This window comes from Neolamprologus multifasciatus, chromosome 22 (genome assembly GCF_963576455.1).
Source record: "Neolamprologus multifasciatus chromosome 22, fNeoMul1.2, whole genome shotgun sequence".
NCBI classification, from domain to species: domain Eukaryota; kingdom Metazoa; phylum Chordata; class Actinopteri; order Cichliformes; family Cichlidae; genus Neolamprologus; species Neolamprologus multifasciatus.
Genome location: NC_140459.1, coordinates 12,173,171 through 12,192,138, shown reverse-complemented (window position 1 = coordinate 12,192,138; position 18,968 = coordinate 12,173,171). Strand labels below are relative to the sequence as shown.

General features: G+C 44.3%; 1 protein-coding gene across 3 annotated transcripts; it reads right to left on the bottom strand.

Moving 5' to 3' along the window:
* Window positions 1–199: 199 nt before the first annotated feature.
* prrc2a (proline-rich coiled-coil 2A) lies at window positions 200–18,475 on the bottom strand. Of its 3 annotated transcripts, none has more exons than XM_085148210.1 (17): window positions 18,343–18,475; window positions 12,878–13,029; window positions 11,499–11,676; window positions 11,278–11,374; window positions 11,072–11,153; window positions 10,845–10,988; window positions 10,350–10,591; window positions 10,148–10,236; window positions 9,815–9,966; window positions 9,141–9,243; window positions 8,834–9,023; window positions 8,258–8,350; window positions 7,462–8,011; window positions 7,028–7,284; window positions 6,544–6,850; window positions 6,174–6,396; window positions 200–5,984 (listed from the first exon to the last, which is right to left on the bottom strand). In XM_085148210.1, the coding sequence occupies exons 2-17, from the start codon at window positions 12,990–12,992 to the stop codon at window positions 2,966–2,968; spliced, it is 5,841 nt and encodes a 1,946-aa protein (XP_085004336.1). In that variant the 5' UTR covers window positions 12,993–13,029; window positions 18,343–18,475; the 3' UTR covers window positions 200–2,965. The 3 variants fall into 3 exon arrangements, with proteins under 3 accessions (XP_085004336.1, XP_085004337.1, XP_085004338.1); XM_085148211.1 differs by having other exon boundaries at window positions 18,145–18,466; XM_085148212.1 differs by lacking the exon at window positions 8,258–8,350.
* Window positions 18,476–18,968: the final 493 nt, after the last annotated feature.

Below are 18,968 nucleotides of genomic sequence, written 5' to 3'. Positions count from 1 at the left end.
TGGTTGAGCCTGAGGTTTTCTCTCAGGGATTGCTTTCACATACGCAGACCTCACGATCAGAAACTCAACACAAACATCTAACACTGTAACAACACATACATATCACACACAAGCACCACCACCATCAATACAACCTTCTACCACACAAGCAGGCAGAGAACAATTTTATCATCAAAGAAACAGACGCACAACTTAAATGTTTCCATTAAATCAAAAGTAGTTTATTTAACTTTGCCTTCTCTGTATAACTTTATTATAATAAGACACTTCTCTGCTTGTACATTGCTCCCTTGAACTAAAAATGGCAACATTTGTTTGTGGGAATGTAAGTTGGGGTAGACAAAAACTTAGATACATACCAATATACATACATGTGTGTATATTACGGTTCCATTAATAAAACCATAAATGCTAAAAAAAACAAAACGGTCTGACCCACTCCAGGTACCTCAGTAATGCTGGAAACATAATACAATCTTGAGTAATTTTTTTTCTCTCTTTTATCTGGAATACACTTTTGTTTTTAACATGGGTACATACAATAATGCGCACATCAACATTAAGAGTTAAGGAGGGATGAAGGACTCTTTGAGCCCGTGTTAAAGAGTATAGCTATCAATGAAGAAACCAGTAACAGGCAAGGCAAGCTGCACCCACGTGTGTTCATGCTCAGAAGTCATAGTGGAAAAATAAAATATGTCCAACTTCGCTTGCCTGCTGTTGCTTAAATTACACAAAAGAAAACCAACTGGTGACGTTTCCCACTGCAGATTCTTAATCTGGATGAACATATACACACAGCTGAATGTATATATGTGGATGTATTTAAGAAACAGTAGAATTGTCTTAATAATAATTGGTTAAATCACTCGCGGGCAAACAAGGCAGAAAAGTGCTCGCCATTCATGTTATAACCCTCTGGTCCCCCACCCTTAACCCTCCCCCCCCCTCGTTATTACACAGACACCAAAAAAAACAAACAAAACCAAACACACGTACACACACGCTCACGTACACATACACAAATCATCAAATGCCCTACTCACAACATCCCAGAGACAACCTTCACACTGTTGTCAGTAAACAAACGAACCCCAACTTACAGCAGTGACAGAATTGATGAAGATGTGAAAACATGTTAGTTCACCTTCGCTGTTGTCTCCAGTCTTTCTGTGTCTCTTAAACTTGTGTTTGAGTGTGTAATCTTACATCGATCCCACATTTCCTCACTTCAGGTCAGCATTAATTGTTGCGAGTAAAATCTTGAAAACCGTGCAGCAAACTGCAGAAGGCGACGCTCGGTCACCCCCCCGGTTCGGCTTTAAGTCCTGAATTTTAATTTGAGCTCCCGCTTGCTGCCGTCCAAACGAAAACAGCCTTCCCGAGTAAACACGCCTGTGAAAAATACTTCATACCTCAGACAAGGAGTCCTTCTTGGTGCGAGGAGCCTCCGCTACGACAAGCAGAGGGGTGTACAACACTCAGCCTTAGCTGTGTACTCTGGGCCCAGACAGAGTACCCCGTCCTGCTTTATCATGTGTAACCTGCCCAAGTCATTAACACAAAAGAAGAGGAAAAGAACCAGCAACAGTGGATGTTTGTTATACTACAAGGAGTGCTTATTAGAACATACTCGATCATCTATCGAAGCATAAACAATTTCAGGAAAAGTCAAACATCTGCTTTATTCTATCATGACCTACATTTTCATTTAATTCATCCCCCCCGACTTGAAAGGAGGGAAAAACACATTTCCATTAAATTGGAAGTCACCCCGAGAAAATAATAGATATTAAAATAAAGCCATCACGCCATCGATACAGTCTTCAGGAGGGCAAACGGAACTCAAAGAAAGGGAGCTTCAAACTTTAGATTTTTGCAGTGTGCAGAAATTCTGCAGGTGAAGATGCTACGACGAGGCCAAAAACCTCCTCTTTAAAGAAAAAAGAAAATAACAAGACAAATTATAATGAAATGTCAGAGCAGATCATTCAAAAAATAAAAACAAAATTCAAACCATCGACCTGAACAAGCAGCAGAAACATTGATATAAAGACCAATCACTGAGCAGTAGTACTTTAACAGGTCTCATCACAGTAATCGGACCAAAAAGTCAGTCAGAGGAGGAATTTGGACATTTTTAGTAAAAATTTAGTTTAATGACTTGCTTTGTTGAAGAGAGAAAACACGCACGCGCACGTGCGCAGACACACACACACACACACACACACACACACACACACACCCCTAAAATTCCTTACGAGGCTGAAAAATCAGAGCTGACACGAGGCCAAACAAAAGACAGAAACAAAACGTCTTATGGTACATTGTTCTTATTAAAAGATGTAGCTGCACCCCTTTCACTTGTGAAGGAAGTGATGCACAACTGCAATACAGAAAACCACACGAGGCCAGAGTGTGACAGAAATATACACAGACACATAAATATAAAAGTTTGGCCGATCCAAATATTCATGCCAATTTAATCCCACATTTTCCTTCTGCGCTCAAGTGACCTCACATGCTCTTTGTGGGGGTTTTAAAGATGTCACATTTGTGCTTGTATGTGTGAGTGTGTGGAGCTCAGTGTGACTGTCTTCTGTCAAAATGTGGTGTAACCCCCCCGCCCACCAATTGAACAATCACATGCTTGTCAAATCCAACCGGGGTGAGGAAGAGTTAAAAAAATGAAAAAAGAAAGAAAAAAAAGAGGGTGGGGCACAAATGAATAGAGAGCAAGATGGAACAAACTGAGAAATTTACAAGAACGGACGGCAGATACGAGGATGATGCAAAGGTGAAAGAAGTGACTGGGTGGGGAAGGAGGGGTGAATACCATCTCCATTTACTGTACAAAGCACTAATGCCAACAGATAAGCTGTGAAATTACGATCAAAAGGGATTAAAGGCGTAACAGGGTGGGGGTTAATGTGGGTGGGGTTTAACTGAAATGTCGCATATTCCGTCACTTCCTATTTTTCGGTGAGGGCCAGTTGCCACGCTTCTCTCCCCGGTTGCCGCCTCCGCTGCCAGGTCCACCAGGGCCGCCGCCAGGTGGGCCACGGGGGCCTCTTCCCCCCCCTCCGCCACCTCCAGGTCCTCCGGCGTTGACCCTCCGGTTCTGCCGCTCCATCCCAGGACGCTGACTCGAGAAGCTTCGTTTGTTAGCAGAGGGTTCTTTACCCGTCATTTCACGCTCCACGATGCTGCCGCCTCCTCCTCCTCCGCCTCTTCCCATGTGGTGGTGATGATGAGAACCATACGACTTCCCTCCTCCTCCTCCCCCTCCCCCCTCTCTGTCTCTGAACTCTGTGAAGTCGCTGCTCTCAGAAGCTGTCTCCCACTCCTCATTGGCTTGGTCTGAGTTCTGGTTGGTGAAGTCAGGCGACTTGGCACCGTGGGGGTGCTGTGGATGCGTGGGACCCACACTGCCCTGGTTGTAGTGGTGATGGTGGTGGCTGTTCGCATTACTGAGATGCCCGCCACTGTTGTTACTGTTGGCCGTTAATGTGGCGTTGTGGGTAGCATTCTGGGCATTTCCTGTCATGGGAGCAGAGACTGGGGCTCCGTTACCATCTTGCACAGAATTCATGGAAGGAGACGAGGGCCTTTCTCCACCAATGACCCCCACACTGCCGTTGATACGAGCAGCATTCTCCCGCTCCTTCAGTTTCCGGAAGCGGGGCGGCTTGTCCTGCTGGTGCTGGGATCGCCCATGACGACGGCGCCTAGGTGGTCGCTCAAAGCCACGATTAGAAGGAAGAGGAAGAGCATTTGGCCCTCCAGAGTTTGACACAGGTTTTGCAGAAGTTTGCTGGGTCGCAACTCCACCATTTTCAGTGGAAACCAGAGTAGCAGAGGTTGTTGTAGCAGGCAGAGACGGCTGAGGGGGGTTGGTCCCCTGACTTTGAGTTTGACTTCCATCAGCCACCTTGTCCTTCTTCTCACCAGCATTTCCTCCTCGGCCTAAGTCTTTATGCCCAGAGCTCTGTGGCGGACCTTGCTGTTTCCGGGCTGAAGCAGAAGACTTGGAGGACCCACCATGCGAGCCTGAGCTGGGCCCAACACGGTGTCCCCCAGCTGTTGCTCCCATATTGCCACTACTCCTGTAGATGTTTCCTCCTCCACCTCCGCCACCCCTGCCCCTTCTAGAGGGCACACCCCTAGGGGTGAAGACACGGGCCTGGGAGCCTCTGGGTGGAGCAGATGAAATGTTTACACTGCTAGTGGTGTTATCAGAGCCATTCTTGGTGTTCGGTTTCTGGCTGTCTTCTTTGTCCGAGTGGCCGACATCGCTTGCTCCACTCTCGCTGCCCGTCTCAGAGCCTCTCTCCCTCCTCCTCTTGGGGATTTCTTCATACTCCGAGCCCTCACTGCGGGTTTCACTGCGGTTTCTGGCCCTGGCTGGGTTATGCTGGGACCGATCTTGACCATGCCTTCCACTGGCTCCTTCACCCTTGGATTCCTGATGATGGCCACCACCGGCTGTTGAGCGGTAGTCTCTTCCACTCCTGCCACCCATTCTGCCCCGGCTTCCACCTGTGGGTCCAGCACTGGCCGTGTAGGTGCCCCGGTACCCACGGCCTCGCCCATAGAATTCTCCCCCTCTTCCTCTGCTGGCTCTGCCGCCTTTCTGGGGGACTCCATGGTGGTGAGAGGTGTTGCCTCCCTTTTCAAAGGAACGGTCTCTGTCTCTCCTGGAGGAGGACCCTGAAAAACCTGATGAAGTAGTGTCTACATCTTTTTGACCTCTACCTGACCCTCCTCCACCTGTGGATCGCTCTTTTCCACCATTTCTGGGTTTGGCTGTCTGGGGTGGCTCGTCCTTAGATGAAACTGATGTGTTCTGAGAGTTGGAGGAGGCATCCTGCTTCATAGAGACAGGCTGTCCACCATCTTGCTCTTTATCTTTCCCAAATCCTGTGCCTTGTTTTTCTCCTCCATCTGCATCCATTGCCTCTCTCTTGATTTCTTTCAGCACTGGCTTCTTAATGGGCCCAGCCCTCCTGTTGGCATTGCTCCCTCCTGATTGGTTGGAGGGTTTGTGGTCCAATGGAGTGTTGGAAGAGTCCTCTCCTCCACGGGAGTTGTTCCCACCTCCTGCATTGTTGCCCCTCCTTCCGTGAGAGGAACCCCCGGTAGTATTGCTGCCAGGCCGTGGACCCCAGTGTGTCTCTGTCTTATGCTCCCGCCCTCCTCTTTGGTTTGATTTAGGATGAGGATGCTGCTGCTGTGGGGGCTGACTGTGGCTGCCAAGTTGAGCCAGAGGTGGGCTAGAAGTGTTGGCTGAATGGGAAGTATATGCCGGACCTGTCTTCTCTTGTTTCACATGGCCACCACCTCCAGCGTTACCACTGCTGCCTCTTTCAGCGTGACTGTGCCCGATACTGGTTTCGCTCTCTCTCTGTGATGGGTGATGGTGCGGTGCCACTTTGACATTCCCATCCTCCCTGGCGGAAGAGGAAGAGGAGGAAGAGGAGCAGGAGGATGAGAGGGAAGGTTGGTGAAGAGGAGGAGAAGAGTCAGTCTTCTTAGCTGGGGCCTCACCACCTCTGTTCTCTGGCTTATGGGGATGGAGAGGGAAGTGAGGCTGTTGAGGGTGGTGGCTGTGAGGGTGGTGGAGGTGAGAGTTGCTTTCAACAGGGGGATGATCTGGGCGCCCGCTACGATCATAGTGAGGATGTGGGGCTCCCCATATCTGGCCCTGCTGAGCTCCTCGGGCAGGCCCTTCATCCTGGTGGGGGAACCCATGTGGCTGGCTTCCCCTTTCACCCGCCCTCTGATGCTGGTGAGGAGGAATCCTTGCGCCCTGATCGGGGAAGTTGCTGTAGTTGCCCTGTCCGCCGATGTAGTGATGAGGGTGATGGCTGCCTCCCTGGTTGCCAACAGGGGGTGGGGTTTGATTGGATGTCCCAGATGCAGAGCTGGGCTGCTGAATGGGTCCCAATCCACCCTCTCGCATGCGGTGTGGAGGAGTGTCGCTCCTATGATAAAGAAAGACAGAATACAAAATAGCAACTTATTCACTCAATAAATGAAAACACAGACGATAAAAAACAAAAACAATACAAACTTACATGGACACTTTTATAGTTGCTCTATATAGCAACAATCTAACAGTAAAGAAGGAGGTTTTATCTTCGATCTCACTCAAACAAAACGAGTATCCATACCTGGGCCCTTTGGCCACATCATCATCCTCTGATGCCTGCTTCTGTCTCAGGGGAGAAGTTAGCCCACGGTTTTCCCCTCCTCCAGGGAACACCTCAGGCCCCCAGGCCAGCTTAGGATCCATAGGGGGAGTCCCACGGTGAGGATGCCCTGGATGCTGTTGCTGTCTGTCAAAGGGGTCTGAACCAGACCCCCCAGAATCAGACCGCTCACGCCCAATAAGCCCTGAGTAAAATTTTAAGAAAATCTAAGTCAACAGCCAACATTGTGACTTCACAGTAACACAATACCACTGAACATTTTAAGCATGGCCTGTAATACTGCAATATTTCCTGATTAAATTTTATTACTTGTGTTTATGCATCCACTCACCGGAAGGATGCATGCCGGCCTGATAGTATTCCATGGGTGAAGGGCGACTCTGTATCATACGAGGGTCCATGTAGGGCATCATCATCCACCGAGGGTCAAAATTCAACGGTAAGGGTGGAGGTCGAACCATACCGCCAGGCTGATACAAGGGTCCGCCTTGTTTAGGTCCAGGTACAGGCTGGGGAGTTGAACCTGGTGAAGGACCTTGTGGAGCCTGGGTCTGTGGGGACAGCTGGCTTTGTGATGCCTGGCTGTGTTGTTGCTGCTGTTGCTGTTGCCACTGCTGCTGTTGCTTTAGGAGTTGCTCCTACAGAGAAGTGAATGGAAAAATGCAACTCACTCAGGTTGTAAAAGCACTTCCCTTTGAGTAAAAAAAAGTAAAAAGAGAAAATGACGGTGGCCCTGCTCATTCAGAATGCAACAACAACTTTTAACTGAATTTCTCTCTTATGTTTGGAAAAAAAAAACAAAAACAAAAACAAACCTGCTGCTGCCTCTGAAATCGAGGTGGAAGAGACTTCTGATACTTTGAGTAGCCCTGGCCAGGAGGGCCACCAGCTTGACGACCGGATCCCCCTCCGATATTTTCAACCTTTACTTGGTCGATTCCTCTTTCGCCTCCACTTCCTGTACGAATATGAGGAGTGCTCACAGCTTCTTCCTTACTCTCTCCTAGTAAAGGTACATCCAGTGTGGGCTGCTGCGGCTGTGGTGCAGCCAACTGGGGACACTGTTGGGTATCTAAATCAAAAACAAAGTTGCAGGGTTAAATCTGTAGTCATCAAGATTATTATGTGGTGTATTTACTTAAAATGCTATATTCAATAAAGAATAGAAATGTTATTTACTTGAATGCTTCTTGATGATTTTTGTCAAGATAGGTCTGTGTTTCAGGCCATTTGCATCTGAGAAACTCACCTGCACCAGAGTCGTAACTGCTGTTGCTGCTGGGTCGCTGGCGGTCATTACCAGCTGGACCTGTCCCTGACGGGACAGCTAGCACTGGAGGCTCCTCAGAGTCCACGCAGGGGGAAGGAGGCTGGCTGATATTAGGGGAGGAAGCTGAAACTGATGGACTTGGGCTGCCTGCCGTAGCAGCTGTTGAATTTCCATCAAGGCTAGGGGTTTTGCTGCCGCCACCACCACCAGCAGCACTTGTGTTGCTGCTCTGCTGCTGCTGCTTTTCATCCAGCCTCTTCAGCTTTTCCGCACAGGCTGCACGTCTTTCCTCCTCCATCCTGCGTTCTTCCTCTTCACGCCTGCGACGAGCTCGCTCAACAGCAGCAGAAATCTCAGAGGATGACTGCTTCCTGCGCTGACGCCACGTCTCGTCCTCATCATCCCCCTGGGCCGCATGAACCAGCAGACCAGGCTGTGTAAGAGGGTTAGGGGCTCCTGCTGCTGGTTGATGCTGGGCAGGGGCAGGTTTCCCCTGGCCAAGAGAGGCTCCCTGATTGTGGGGCCGATCCTGAGGAGTTAGAAAACACTGAATGTTTTATCATGAAGTTTTTAACCTTCCAAGTGAAATTACTGTAATCTTTTAAAAAAGTAGAAATGTATGTATGAATGATAATCTCCACTGTAACAAAAACCAAAGTGAAGGGGGGGAAAAAGGGAACTTAAAACTAAAAATGACTTTGCTATAAGACCCGTAGGTGGTGGATGAGGCAATGACAGAAATGATTATTCTATGAGGCCCTGTCCTGATGTCTACCTGTCGGTAAAAGGAGTAGGGCCCTGGTCCGAGGAGCGGCCCAGGTGGGGGGGAGGGCTGCTCCTGGGGACCACCCAATCCAGGCCTGCGCCCCTGTATACAGGCAGACACAGTTAGCTAAGGTCCACCACAATAATCTACACTGATGCAAAATACAGACACTCACACATGCCTGCCCACTAAAAAAGTCTTGCCTTAACAGAATTGACTCTGTAACCTGTTTTTAATTTGAAAACTTCACAAGGCCTCAATGTAAGGTAAAACCTTAGGGCCTTATCCACTGCAGGAACTCGGAGCACACATTTACAACCCCAAATCAGCCCGTTTAAGCCTGTTCCCATTGTGGTGTAGGATTCACCACAAATCTTCCTGTGCCAAAAAACCCCACAAAAATCAAGGGATTCAAGAGGACAATTCTACGTTGCTTCTCTTCCTCACCTGCATAGTAGTTACAGGTAAGGTTTTTTTTGGTCTGAAAACACCCCTGTAAGAGGTCCTAAAGGGTTGGTTCCTAAAAGAGCCCACAGGTTCCTGCAGTGAAAAATGTCTTGTTGTTACTGCTGTTCAACACAGTACCTGATAGGTGGATGGCGCTCCCTGGCTCACCCAACCACTTCCTCCCTCCTCGGCCCATCCTGGCTTGCTGGAGGGGGGTTGGGGGCCATTGTCAACATTAGACGGAGGGGTCCTGCGGGTCTCTCCGCCGCTGTCTGAGGCTCGAGAGTGAGAGGTTGCATTGGGGGCATCCTGAGACCTCTGCTGATCACTGAGGACAAGAAGGACAAAAAATGTAAGTGAATCTAGAAAAACAACAACAATCCCCCCCCCCCCTCCCCCAAGAGAACTGTAATTTATCACACATTAAATGTACTTGGTCACTCACCGCGGATCAATCTTGCTCTCGTTTCTATCCTCTTCTCCCTCTTCCTCTCCTTCATCATCGCTGAACTTCAGCTTGGCGGAGTAATCTATCTCTTCATGAGCTCCTGTTTCAGCAAAACAACAAAAAACAAAATGGAAGCCATCAGAACCATGTTTGTGCCAAACATCTACAGTGTGACATTATTCAGCAACCATCACTAATCCTTCTCCCTCCCTCCAGCAACTTAAACCATGCTGGTCGGATCAGCATGAAATTTGATATGCACCAACAACAGCAATCCTCGAAAGCAGAAAAAGGAAGGCTCGGCAGAACACGCTCTACACAGCTGAACTAAATTAACTTGCATAAGCAAGACACACACAAAAAAGTCTTTACTTAAAACACAGAAGGTTATGATTCTTGTTCTAGGTCTGTAACAACATTAAAAGTAACCAATTATTTCAGATCTTTTAAAGCCATTTGTTAAAATTTCAGTTTCTGCATGCTTTAGAGCCCTCCTCCAAACAGAAAACTTTATGTTTTTATTATAGATAGGAACAACTTGAAAAAAGAAAATAACTTCATTTAACAAAAACACTGTTTTAGTGTATATTTGGAGGTGGCTTACAAACTTAGAACCGGTTTTATGATGTTTCACCTTTGTGAATGGAATTTTATTTATTTATTTATTTTACCTGCCCAGCCTTCGTCTCCATCGTGGTCCAGCTCATCTAGCTCCTTCAAATCGTCTTGTTTTAAAATGGAGGGTCGCTTTACCACCTCTCCACCCACATCGCGTGGACCGCCCTGTGACCTGCTCTCAGGACCAACCGGCCCACGAGAGAACCTGAAATAATGGGGGAGGTTCTTTTTTAAGGGATATGATGAAAACAAAAAAAGCATGGCCCAAAAAAAAGCAGCTCTTGATTACTTAGGAGTTAAACTATAGGCCATTTGACTGCACTGAAGAACAGTTTCCCTCCACAGTGAAATTAAAAGTAGATGAAGTAGCATCTCAGTGAACATACCTTGGAGCTGTCCCTTCACCAGGTGGTGGGTACCTGTAGGGCCCTTGAGGCCCATAGGGGCCTGGGAAGGGCAGATAGGGAGGATACATCTAGGGAGTAAAAACAGATCCAGTTCAGACACCCATTTCTTTTGTTTTTATTTGTTTATTTATTTGGGCGAGAAGATAAAGATAAATGCAAATAAAAGAAAACTAACACTTACGAAGGGGGGTATGATCCCTCGATATTGAGGGAACCCAGGCCCCACAGGAGGCTGGGGCAAGGGCAGGGCGGGGCTGCCTGCAGGAGGGTTCCTAGGTGGCCCGTGGTTCTGTGAGTTTGGAGGGGGGACCCCTGCTGCCCCATCCATCACCAGAGCTCCACCAGTGCCACCCTCGGTTACCCCCTCCCCAGGCAGGGTGGGTGCCAGGGCTCGGCCCCCACCATCCCGCCAACTTGTAACGTCTGAGGACAGTGAAGACAGGAGAGGACAGAGTGGTTAGTATGATTTATGGACTTTTATGTAATCAGAACAAGAATGGAAAGTCATTTTTTATGATTATGAATGTGAAGAGCAATGAATATCAATACTGTCAGTTAGTAAAGTTCAAAAATAAATAAATACAAATGAAAACCCTGCCCGAGGTGTTTCTCTCCAAACTACCATAGACAAATAAGTGGATGACAAATTATTAGAGACAAAGCTTGCATTACTCACTCTGGGGGCGGAGGCTTGGTCCGGGCCCATACCACTGATCTGCAGTGCCCTGTTCTTTGCCAGCTTTGTCCTGGTCGCCAGCCGCCTGCAGGGTGGGAAATTCCTCGCGAGAGAATGGCGACGGTAGGTTTGATCCCTTTCCACCTGCAAAAACAGATGATGAAAAGAGGGGCTGAGTTGCAAACAAACAAACCCATTGAAGGACATGCAGCAAAAGAAGGACTCACCATCCCCTTGTGTTCCATGTGTTCCACTGGCCTGTGCCCAGGACCTTGCCCCTACGGCCTGGGTTGAAGCTGGGGCCAGAGCCTGAACACGGTGCACACACAAAGTCAAATACCATATGATACATGCCAGCTAGCAGTGCTAGATGTCTTTCGGCAACCATTACTCAGGGTATATTCTGTTTTAATGTTATGGAGATGACGTGTACCTCTGAAGCTTGCGGGGTTCTCGGGCGGGTCGGTGCAGGTGTCTGTGAAGCCACAGGCTGCTGCGACTCCGGCTGCGGTGCTGACAATGCATCGGTACTGAGAGGGAAAAAGCAGACATACAAGTCTTCAGACCGAATGCAACAAGCAATCACACAAGAATAAAACTACTTGTTACATTAACACCCAATAACTTGAAGGTGTTTGATTACAGCTTTCTTACCTCTTTGGGTCTGCTGCTTCCTGTTTGCTTGCCCATCCTGTGCCGTCTTTGGGAACGAGCGAGACGTTAGGATCGTTGCCTTTGTTCTCTGCCTTCAGACTGGGCAGGTTGGCAGGGGGTGGCATACGCCGCGCAGAGGCAACTTTACCAAGAGACTGCAGGCCATGGCGTGGGGGAACTGATATGGAAACAAGAAAGAATAGAATAGAAATAATTCTTTAATTGTCCCACAAGGGGAAATTTGGTTGTAACAGCAGGAAGTCGTTAGCACAGATGGACCACTGAAACCCTACACTGGTGAAATCCAGAGGGAGCCTGAAAACAGGGATGGCGTTCTGATTACTTGCTGGATGTAAAATTAGGGTGCTGAATCACTGAGAAGGCTAAAAACGTGGTAGTTTTGGTCTGGTGATTCTAATGAATGTGGATTTATTTTTTTAAACAAACAAACAAAAAACTCTCTTGACGTTATTAAAAACATTCAGCAAACCCACTTCAATTACAATTTTATAGAAAAGCATTAGCACATTGATGCGTACAGAACCATGGAAAAGCCTAAAAGCAAAGCCATTCTGAATATCAATCCCTCATTTGTTTTCCTAAGGCTCAGAGCAACCACAGCAGCTTCAGGCCTTCACTATGTAAGAGGGGGCAAGTCTGTAGTCGGGGAAAGGGGACAGCTGCTTGAATCTAGAGGGCAGCCTCTGAATAAAACATAAACTGGGGTCTCAGCATACAAGTCAAACAGCATCCACAAGTAAGCCTCTGTCTCTGGTCAGCCTCAGTGTCTCTGGAGCTCAGCTAATACATCGAGCCTCAAGAGCCATTCACCCTCCAGGACCCCCTTTTCCCTTTGTTATTTCTTTAACACCTCAGTGCAAACACTAGTCAATAACAAACAGTATAACAGTTTCATCAAAAAACAGTGCTGATAGATAGATAAACTTTGTGTATTAAAAAGCAGCACCATTAAGGAGACCCTAAGCTAACACTTCAAAGTTGCATTAGTTGGTGGAAACACAATACAGCGAGAAAATTGTAATCACACTAATGAGCAGATCCGACTGAGATCTGTTTGTTTAAGTTTCAAATGATCAGTGACAGCACAGGCTTTTACTAAACCACACCACCTGGCAGAATTTAATTAGAGCCCTTTGAAATCTGTTACAACTGCTTAGAAAGTGATGTATGCTGAGAATGTAGATAATAACAATGTTATTATCTACATGTTATGATATGTTGTGATAGCCATAAGCTCTGACTTTCAGGTTTTATCAAACCAGCTAATTCAAAGAAAGCCTGGCTATGCTGAATCTGATTCATAGTACACCCCCTCTGGATGTATGCTGTGAAAGCTTGTGTGTTCTGAAGCTACTCACCAACAGGCTTTTGTGTTTCAAGGCTCTTTCCTTTGTATGTATCAAACAGGTTGAGAGACGCATACTTGGTTTTGCCTTCCTTCCCCTTTGCAGTTTGCCCAGAGCGATCTGACATTGCGCTGTCCGCTCATTGAGTATGGTGAGCCCTGAGACTGTAGAAGAAAGAAGAGAAGGGGAGAACAAAAATACACAGAAAGAGAATGAAAGTGCTGAATTTTAACTATATTTAACAAGGGATTACAGTTATGATACAGTTATGTTTCTTCCAGCTGACATTAGGTATAATTGCTTTCAGATTAATAGGTGTAGCAAACCTTTCTTTTAAGACAGCTCTATGAAACAGGATATTGTGAAACACAATGACACAGCACGTAGGGATAATACACTCAGATTTTTTTTTTTTTTTTTATTTTCCTACAAATCAGAATAATTGGCAATTTACAGCATTTTCTGGGGCTTTTCTGGTTTAATTTTACTTCTATGTCTGAAGCAATATTCCTCCATTTTAAATTTTTTGTCAATTCAAATGACAAAAAAGATGTCAACAAAATATTTGGCAAATATCAGCATCATCTCATACCAGACTTACTGATTTTTATACAAATTAATGAGATGCCATGTACCTACATGAGTGGCTAATATTTAACTTTTTACATTCCTTTTGCACTGGCTAAAGGAAGACAGTCTTTGTTTCTCTGACACAGGTGGGAAATAAAAAAATACATTTAAAAACATTAAAACACAAGAACTCTTGTCTCATTATTAGCTGAAGTGTTATTGTAAACATCAATATTAGCCCACAATTTTTCAGCCTGTCCATCAGTAATTTAAACAAAGGAGTGCAAGTTGATATATTTTAACATCTGCTATATTTACGACCGATACATCTGATTTAAAAACACTCGTTTTTATATTTTGAGGTATTCATTCAACACTTAGCAACTTAGTAAAGACTGGTGTGCCTTTGACTGATCTGTCTGTAGACTGTGGGCTTATAAAGTTAAACAACTTAACCGTTCCCTATGACAATGTGGACAACAGAAACCAACTTGGTAACATAAAAATTAACTGAAAGCTTTTGAGCATGTGTATAGGTAAGACCATAAGTTTTCTGTCACATATTGCTGAATGTCATCTAACTTGGATTTGGTGAATCAACAACATATAAAGACAAGAATCAACACAGTTTTTGGATCAGATAATGGTCCAATCCTGACTCAAAAAGCTGCACTAATATATTGGTGACCTCTGAGTGACCTATGAGACAAATATATTCAGTTCAATTCCACTTTTCTAGCAGGAGAGTTTAACATAACATGGAAGAGGCTAACAATAAAGCAACAGTGGTTTAGAGGCGTTTCACAGCTGTGACACCAACAATTTTTCTTTGTATGTTTGCAACAGTTTTGAATTTAACCAAGAATTGTGGCCACATGACTGGAAAAGTCAGGCGACAGGAATGCCTTCACTGCCCTTTGCTTCGAAGCACTTGCAATTTTTATGATAACATAATGCATTCTTGACAACTTGGTTAATATTATTTGAGTTTCAGGTTTCTAGTCAACTCTACTCCAATATGTGTGTCAAAACGTTAAGTACTTAGCTAGAAAGGAGAGACTAGCGTGCAAAGAGCAGTAAGCAGTAAAGAATAAAGTAGAATTTATGGTAGCATGTTCATGTTTGTTTTGGTAGGCATTTGGCTAGTCAACCTACAAAGATGTGCTTGAATGTGCTTGTATGCAGTCCCCCACAGCCAAAAAATTAATTAATAAATAAAAAAAAAAGAAGCATGTAGCAGTGATGATATGCATACATAGGATGCTGACTGATTAAAAAGTTGGGTTGAACATTAAAGGAGGTGATAATGCAGTTCACCACGGAGAGAAAGAAGTGTTAAAAAATAATATTAATAAAGAAAATAAGTATGAGAAGCACAGAGCTGCAGTGTTCATTACTTTTAACACCTACCTTCACATCACTACAAAGAAACACGAGTTTGTTCTCTGTGGCAATGGTTAAAACTAAAGGACAAATAACAGCGCAAACACATACCTTTTGGTCTACAGTTTTAGCTCTTCCCCCATCTGATGATACATAGACACAACATGCAGACATTGGTCTGCAAAGCTCTGCATAGGACTAACACATAGCCACGGTCATTCCTTAGTTTCATTTGTCTTAATTTGTCATCCCTCACCACGAGGTCCCATCTACAATTCAAGAGATACTATAACGTACTAACTAAGCCAGCACATTTTATCAAGACTTAAAACTGTCTTTATCGACAGTGTCTGTAGTTGTCCATATCCACAACTGAGTACAATCCCTAGCCAGCTATCCACTATTCAAATACATTAGATAAACTGTGCATTTCTGATTTTTAATAAAGACCTTTTGGATGCATTTATTTAACAATTTGTTTCAAAAAGTCAGAAAAAACTTTATGTGTAGACTACTGTTGATATATATATATATATAAATAAAAGAGAGAAAAGACTCCAGCTTATTAACTGAACACTAGTACTGGTTCGGTACTGTATCAGCAGCAACCTGGAGCCAACATGTCAGTTCTATTTTCTATTTGTATAAATTCAGATAAGCAGATCTCTATATGCCCATATGGATACAGTTTAATGGGAGCATATGACTGCACCATTTATAATACAGCAATAACACCAGCATAATTTTTTATGTGCTATAAAAATGTCATACTATATATAGCAACATTATACATTTATGATCTGTAGTGCACACAACAAGACAAGCCTGTCATGTCTGATAGCAAGAGCTGCGTAGTACCTAAGAAGCCATTCCCAAAGTAGTGCTTTGTAAAATATGCAAGAAAACTGTTCCTGTTGAGTGTAGAAAAAAAAACTTGTTTCAGTGCTTGAAGCAAAAACAGATGATCAAGTACAACCAGCTAATAAAGGAGGAGATACTAGGAGCTAGTGATGTGCGACTCAAATGTAAACAAATGGCTCCACTGAGCTATTTGCTAACTGCACTCCATGTGACAGGAAGAGCAAATGGTGGATGGAAATTACTGATGTGGTTACAAGGTGGTGAAACAGGGCTATGAGCAGGTGGTTAAAATGCACGACCCAAAGCACAACACCCCAAGAAATATGCGACAATACCATGCATCTCCGGAAGACTTAAGGTTAAGTTACTTTATTTACTGTTGTTCTAAAGTGTTAACCAGTTATTTTATACTCCTTAAACATTCCAGGAAAAACAAAACCTAGGCTATTTTTGTGCTACGTTTGACTTATGCTGTGTCACTACTATTGCACCACAATGTTGCTGCTGTCATCTTGCTTCAATCGATTCAAACATCAAATCAAGAAGTATGTCATTAAATACAGCAACTCAATGGAAAAGGATGGATAATGCCAAACTGCTAATTTTCTTAAAATATCATGACATTTTAGGGCTATACTGTTCAACCCTAGTTAGCAGACGTTCACTGCTTATCAGATGAACATTATTTCAAAAAAAGGTGGGGAAAAAGCAGAACCATGGTTTCTATGGAAACACATTATAAATGATATTCTTCATGCCTTGAGACAGAGGGTTCGGCTCCATGGCAACTGCCAGGCCTTTAGCTTGAACTCATTTTACTGCACATCAATAAAAGACAGGGCACTGACATCTGTCCAATTCACAGCGATTTGGCTGCATCCATCAGGTTAAACTGCTACCACCACCTCCTACTCCCATTAGGCACAATGACTGCGAACACACGGATCTCTAAGATCGTGAAGACTTTGTCACATCGTCATATCATTTCATTCACTTGGCTTCAATAAAAAAATGAATACTGACGTGAGAAAGCCAATCTAAATGGTCTGTGTTTAGAAAACAGTGATTATAGAGATATAGGTCTGTGCTACAGTGACTCAAGCGTTAAATAACTGAAAGGTGGGAAGACGTCTCATTAGATGGCTGCATAACACAAACAGCAACACATTCCCAAGATATGCTTGAAGACTCAAATATGCAGCCTTCTACTGCGCACTGACGATCATCAAAGGAGCAAAATGTACGATGTTTGCTTTTACACACATCACTTTAAAAAAACAAAAAAACAAATAACCCTTCGTTAATTACTTTTTAGAAAAGGTTGCACACGGTAACTACGAAACTGCGGCAGCCCCGCAGCGAGCCTCAATAACCAGATGAGATTAGAAAATTAGGTCGTGGGATGGCTGGTCAGCTAGATGTTGTATGGGGATTAACTGGAGCCCTAAGTGCAGCAACGTATACCACAAAGAGGCCCCGTGAAGCTAAAGGCTAACCGTCAAGACCAACTACGACGGGCAAAAATCAGCTAGTAGCTCCAGGAATCATTGCCTTGTACATATATATGCAAAACAGAAACATCCGGAGCGGTGATGTGTGATGTTTTTCTTATTTTTTTTCCTCCTGTGGTGCTAACCAGCTCGATGCTAACAGAGGCCCTCGGTGATCTCGTTGGGAGGGGGACTGCGTTGATGTTTCATAATGTATTTTCAACACCTCGCAGCTATCACTTAGCTCACCGCTTGTCAGCTCCATGCTTTGAACCACACAGTGACATTACGACTGTTCGTCCTTACCGAACTGTTCTGCTTACTTACAGTTAGTGGGAGACTCGGGGTAACGCAGAAAAAAACTGATTTTTATTAGATGAACAAAACAAAATGGCGGTGTAGATGGGCCCTGTGCATACTACCCCAGGCCGGTTGGGTAGCATTAGAGAGCTGGCTTGTGTAGGTACATACTACTTAAAATACACTACACTATACAACTTAACTGTGCTGGAAAAAACAACCACTGACAAATCATCAATACTGACAACGGGAGCGTCTTTTAATCGGACACCTTCCGAGCTAAAGCTGAAGCCTCGCTAACGTTTATCCGCTAGCACTAGCCACGAAAAAAAAACATCTAATAGTAAACAGATATTTCATCAGCACACAAACGTCCCAGACACCTTTACTAAAAGGTAAATAAATGTGTGTTTACACACTAAAAAACAAGTGGCTGAATTCAGAAGCTAGCGAATACTAGTCAACCACTTAGCCAAGCTAGGCTAATGAGCTAGACAGCCACCTAACGTTAGCTATGCCTTTGCAAAAATAAAAAATAACCTCGATCCTTAACCAAAAACACCCTCACAGATCCGCCGAGCCCTTGCCCAGAGGTAAGAGTAACAATGTCTCTCCGGTACAGTGTAACTGCCCAATGTCCGCATGGAAACATGCACAATTTTTCCAACCACTGACCTGGTCTTGTCCCGACTTGTCTCGAGGTTGTATCGCTGAGTGAGGTTAGCTTATGCTATCACGTATAGCCTCTTTCCAGCAAGTGACCCAGCTAGCTAAGCAACGTTATCCTCTCGCATAGTCAAACCAACACACTCTGGCTTTGCTCTAACTTTGATACCAGCGGCAACGTATGGATAAAGAAGATATTCGGCTTACTTGTGCTCCTTTTCTTTTTTTGTAACTCCCAAAAATAAATGAAAAGGGGGGAAAAGAAAATGGTTAATGCTGGACTCGATCCGTCGCCTAAAGAGCCGTCAACGGCTACTGAGCCGTTTGGGACCTCTACAGTAAAATAAATAAGCCACTCTTATGTTTTTTAAAGCGCAAGTGAAGCCTTTCTGAAAGAAATGTGAATATTGCAAAGTTAATACCAAAAATATCTAGAAAACTTATCCATGAAAAGTTAAACAATTAATTTTGCAATAGAAATCTGAAATTTCAAGTTTTCAATATGTAGATGGTGCATTATCTTTTTTAATATATGTTAATTGTAATACATTTATCAACAGAAATCTTAACATTTGATTACAAACATTTTACATTTTTTATATGTTACGATTTCTGTATTTATCACTTCATAAATAAATAATAATAATAATATAAAATAAAAATGCTAAAAGACACAAAATTAAAACTTTTCCACCTCTGTGCAAAGATTTTGAGCCATGTTTCTTTATATTATAATTGAAGGAGCCAGTCCTTGTTTTTTAAAGTGGTCTTGAACTATACTTCTCCAGTCTTTCTGAACATCTTTCAAAGTTTTCCTTTGGCCATTGGCTGCT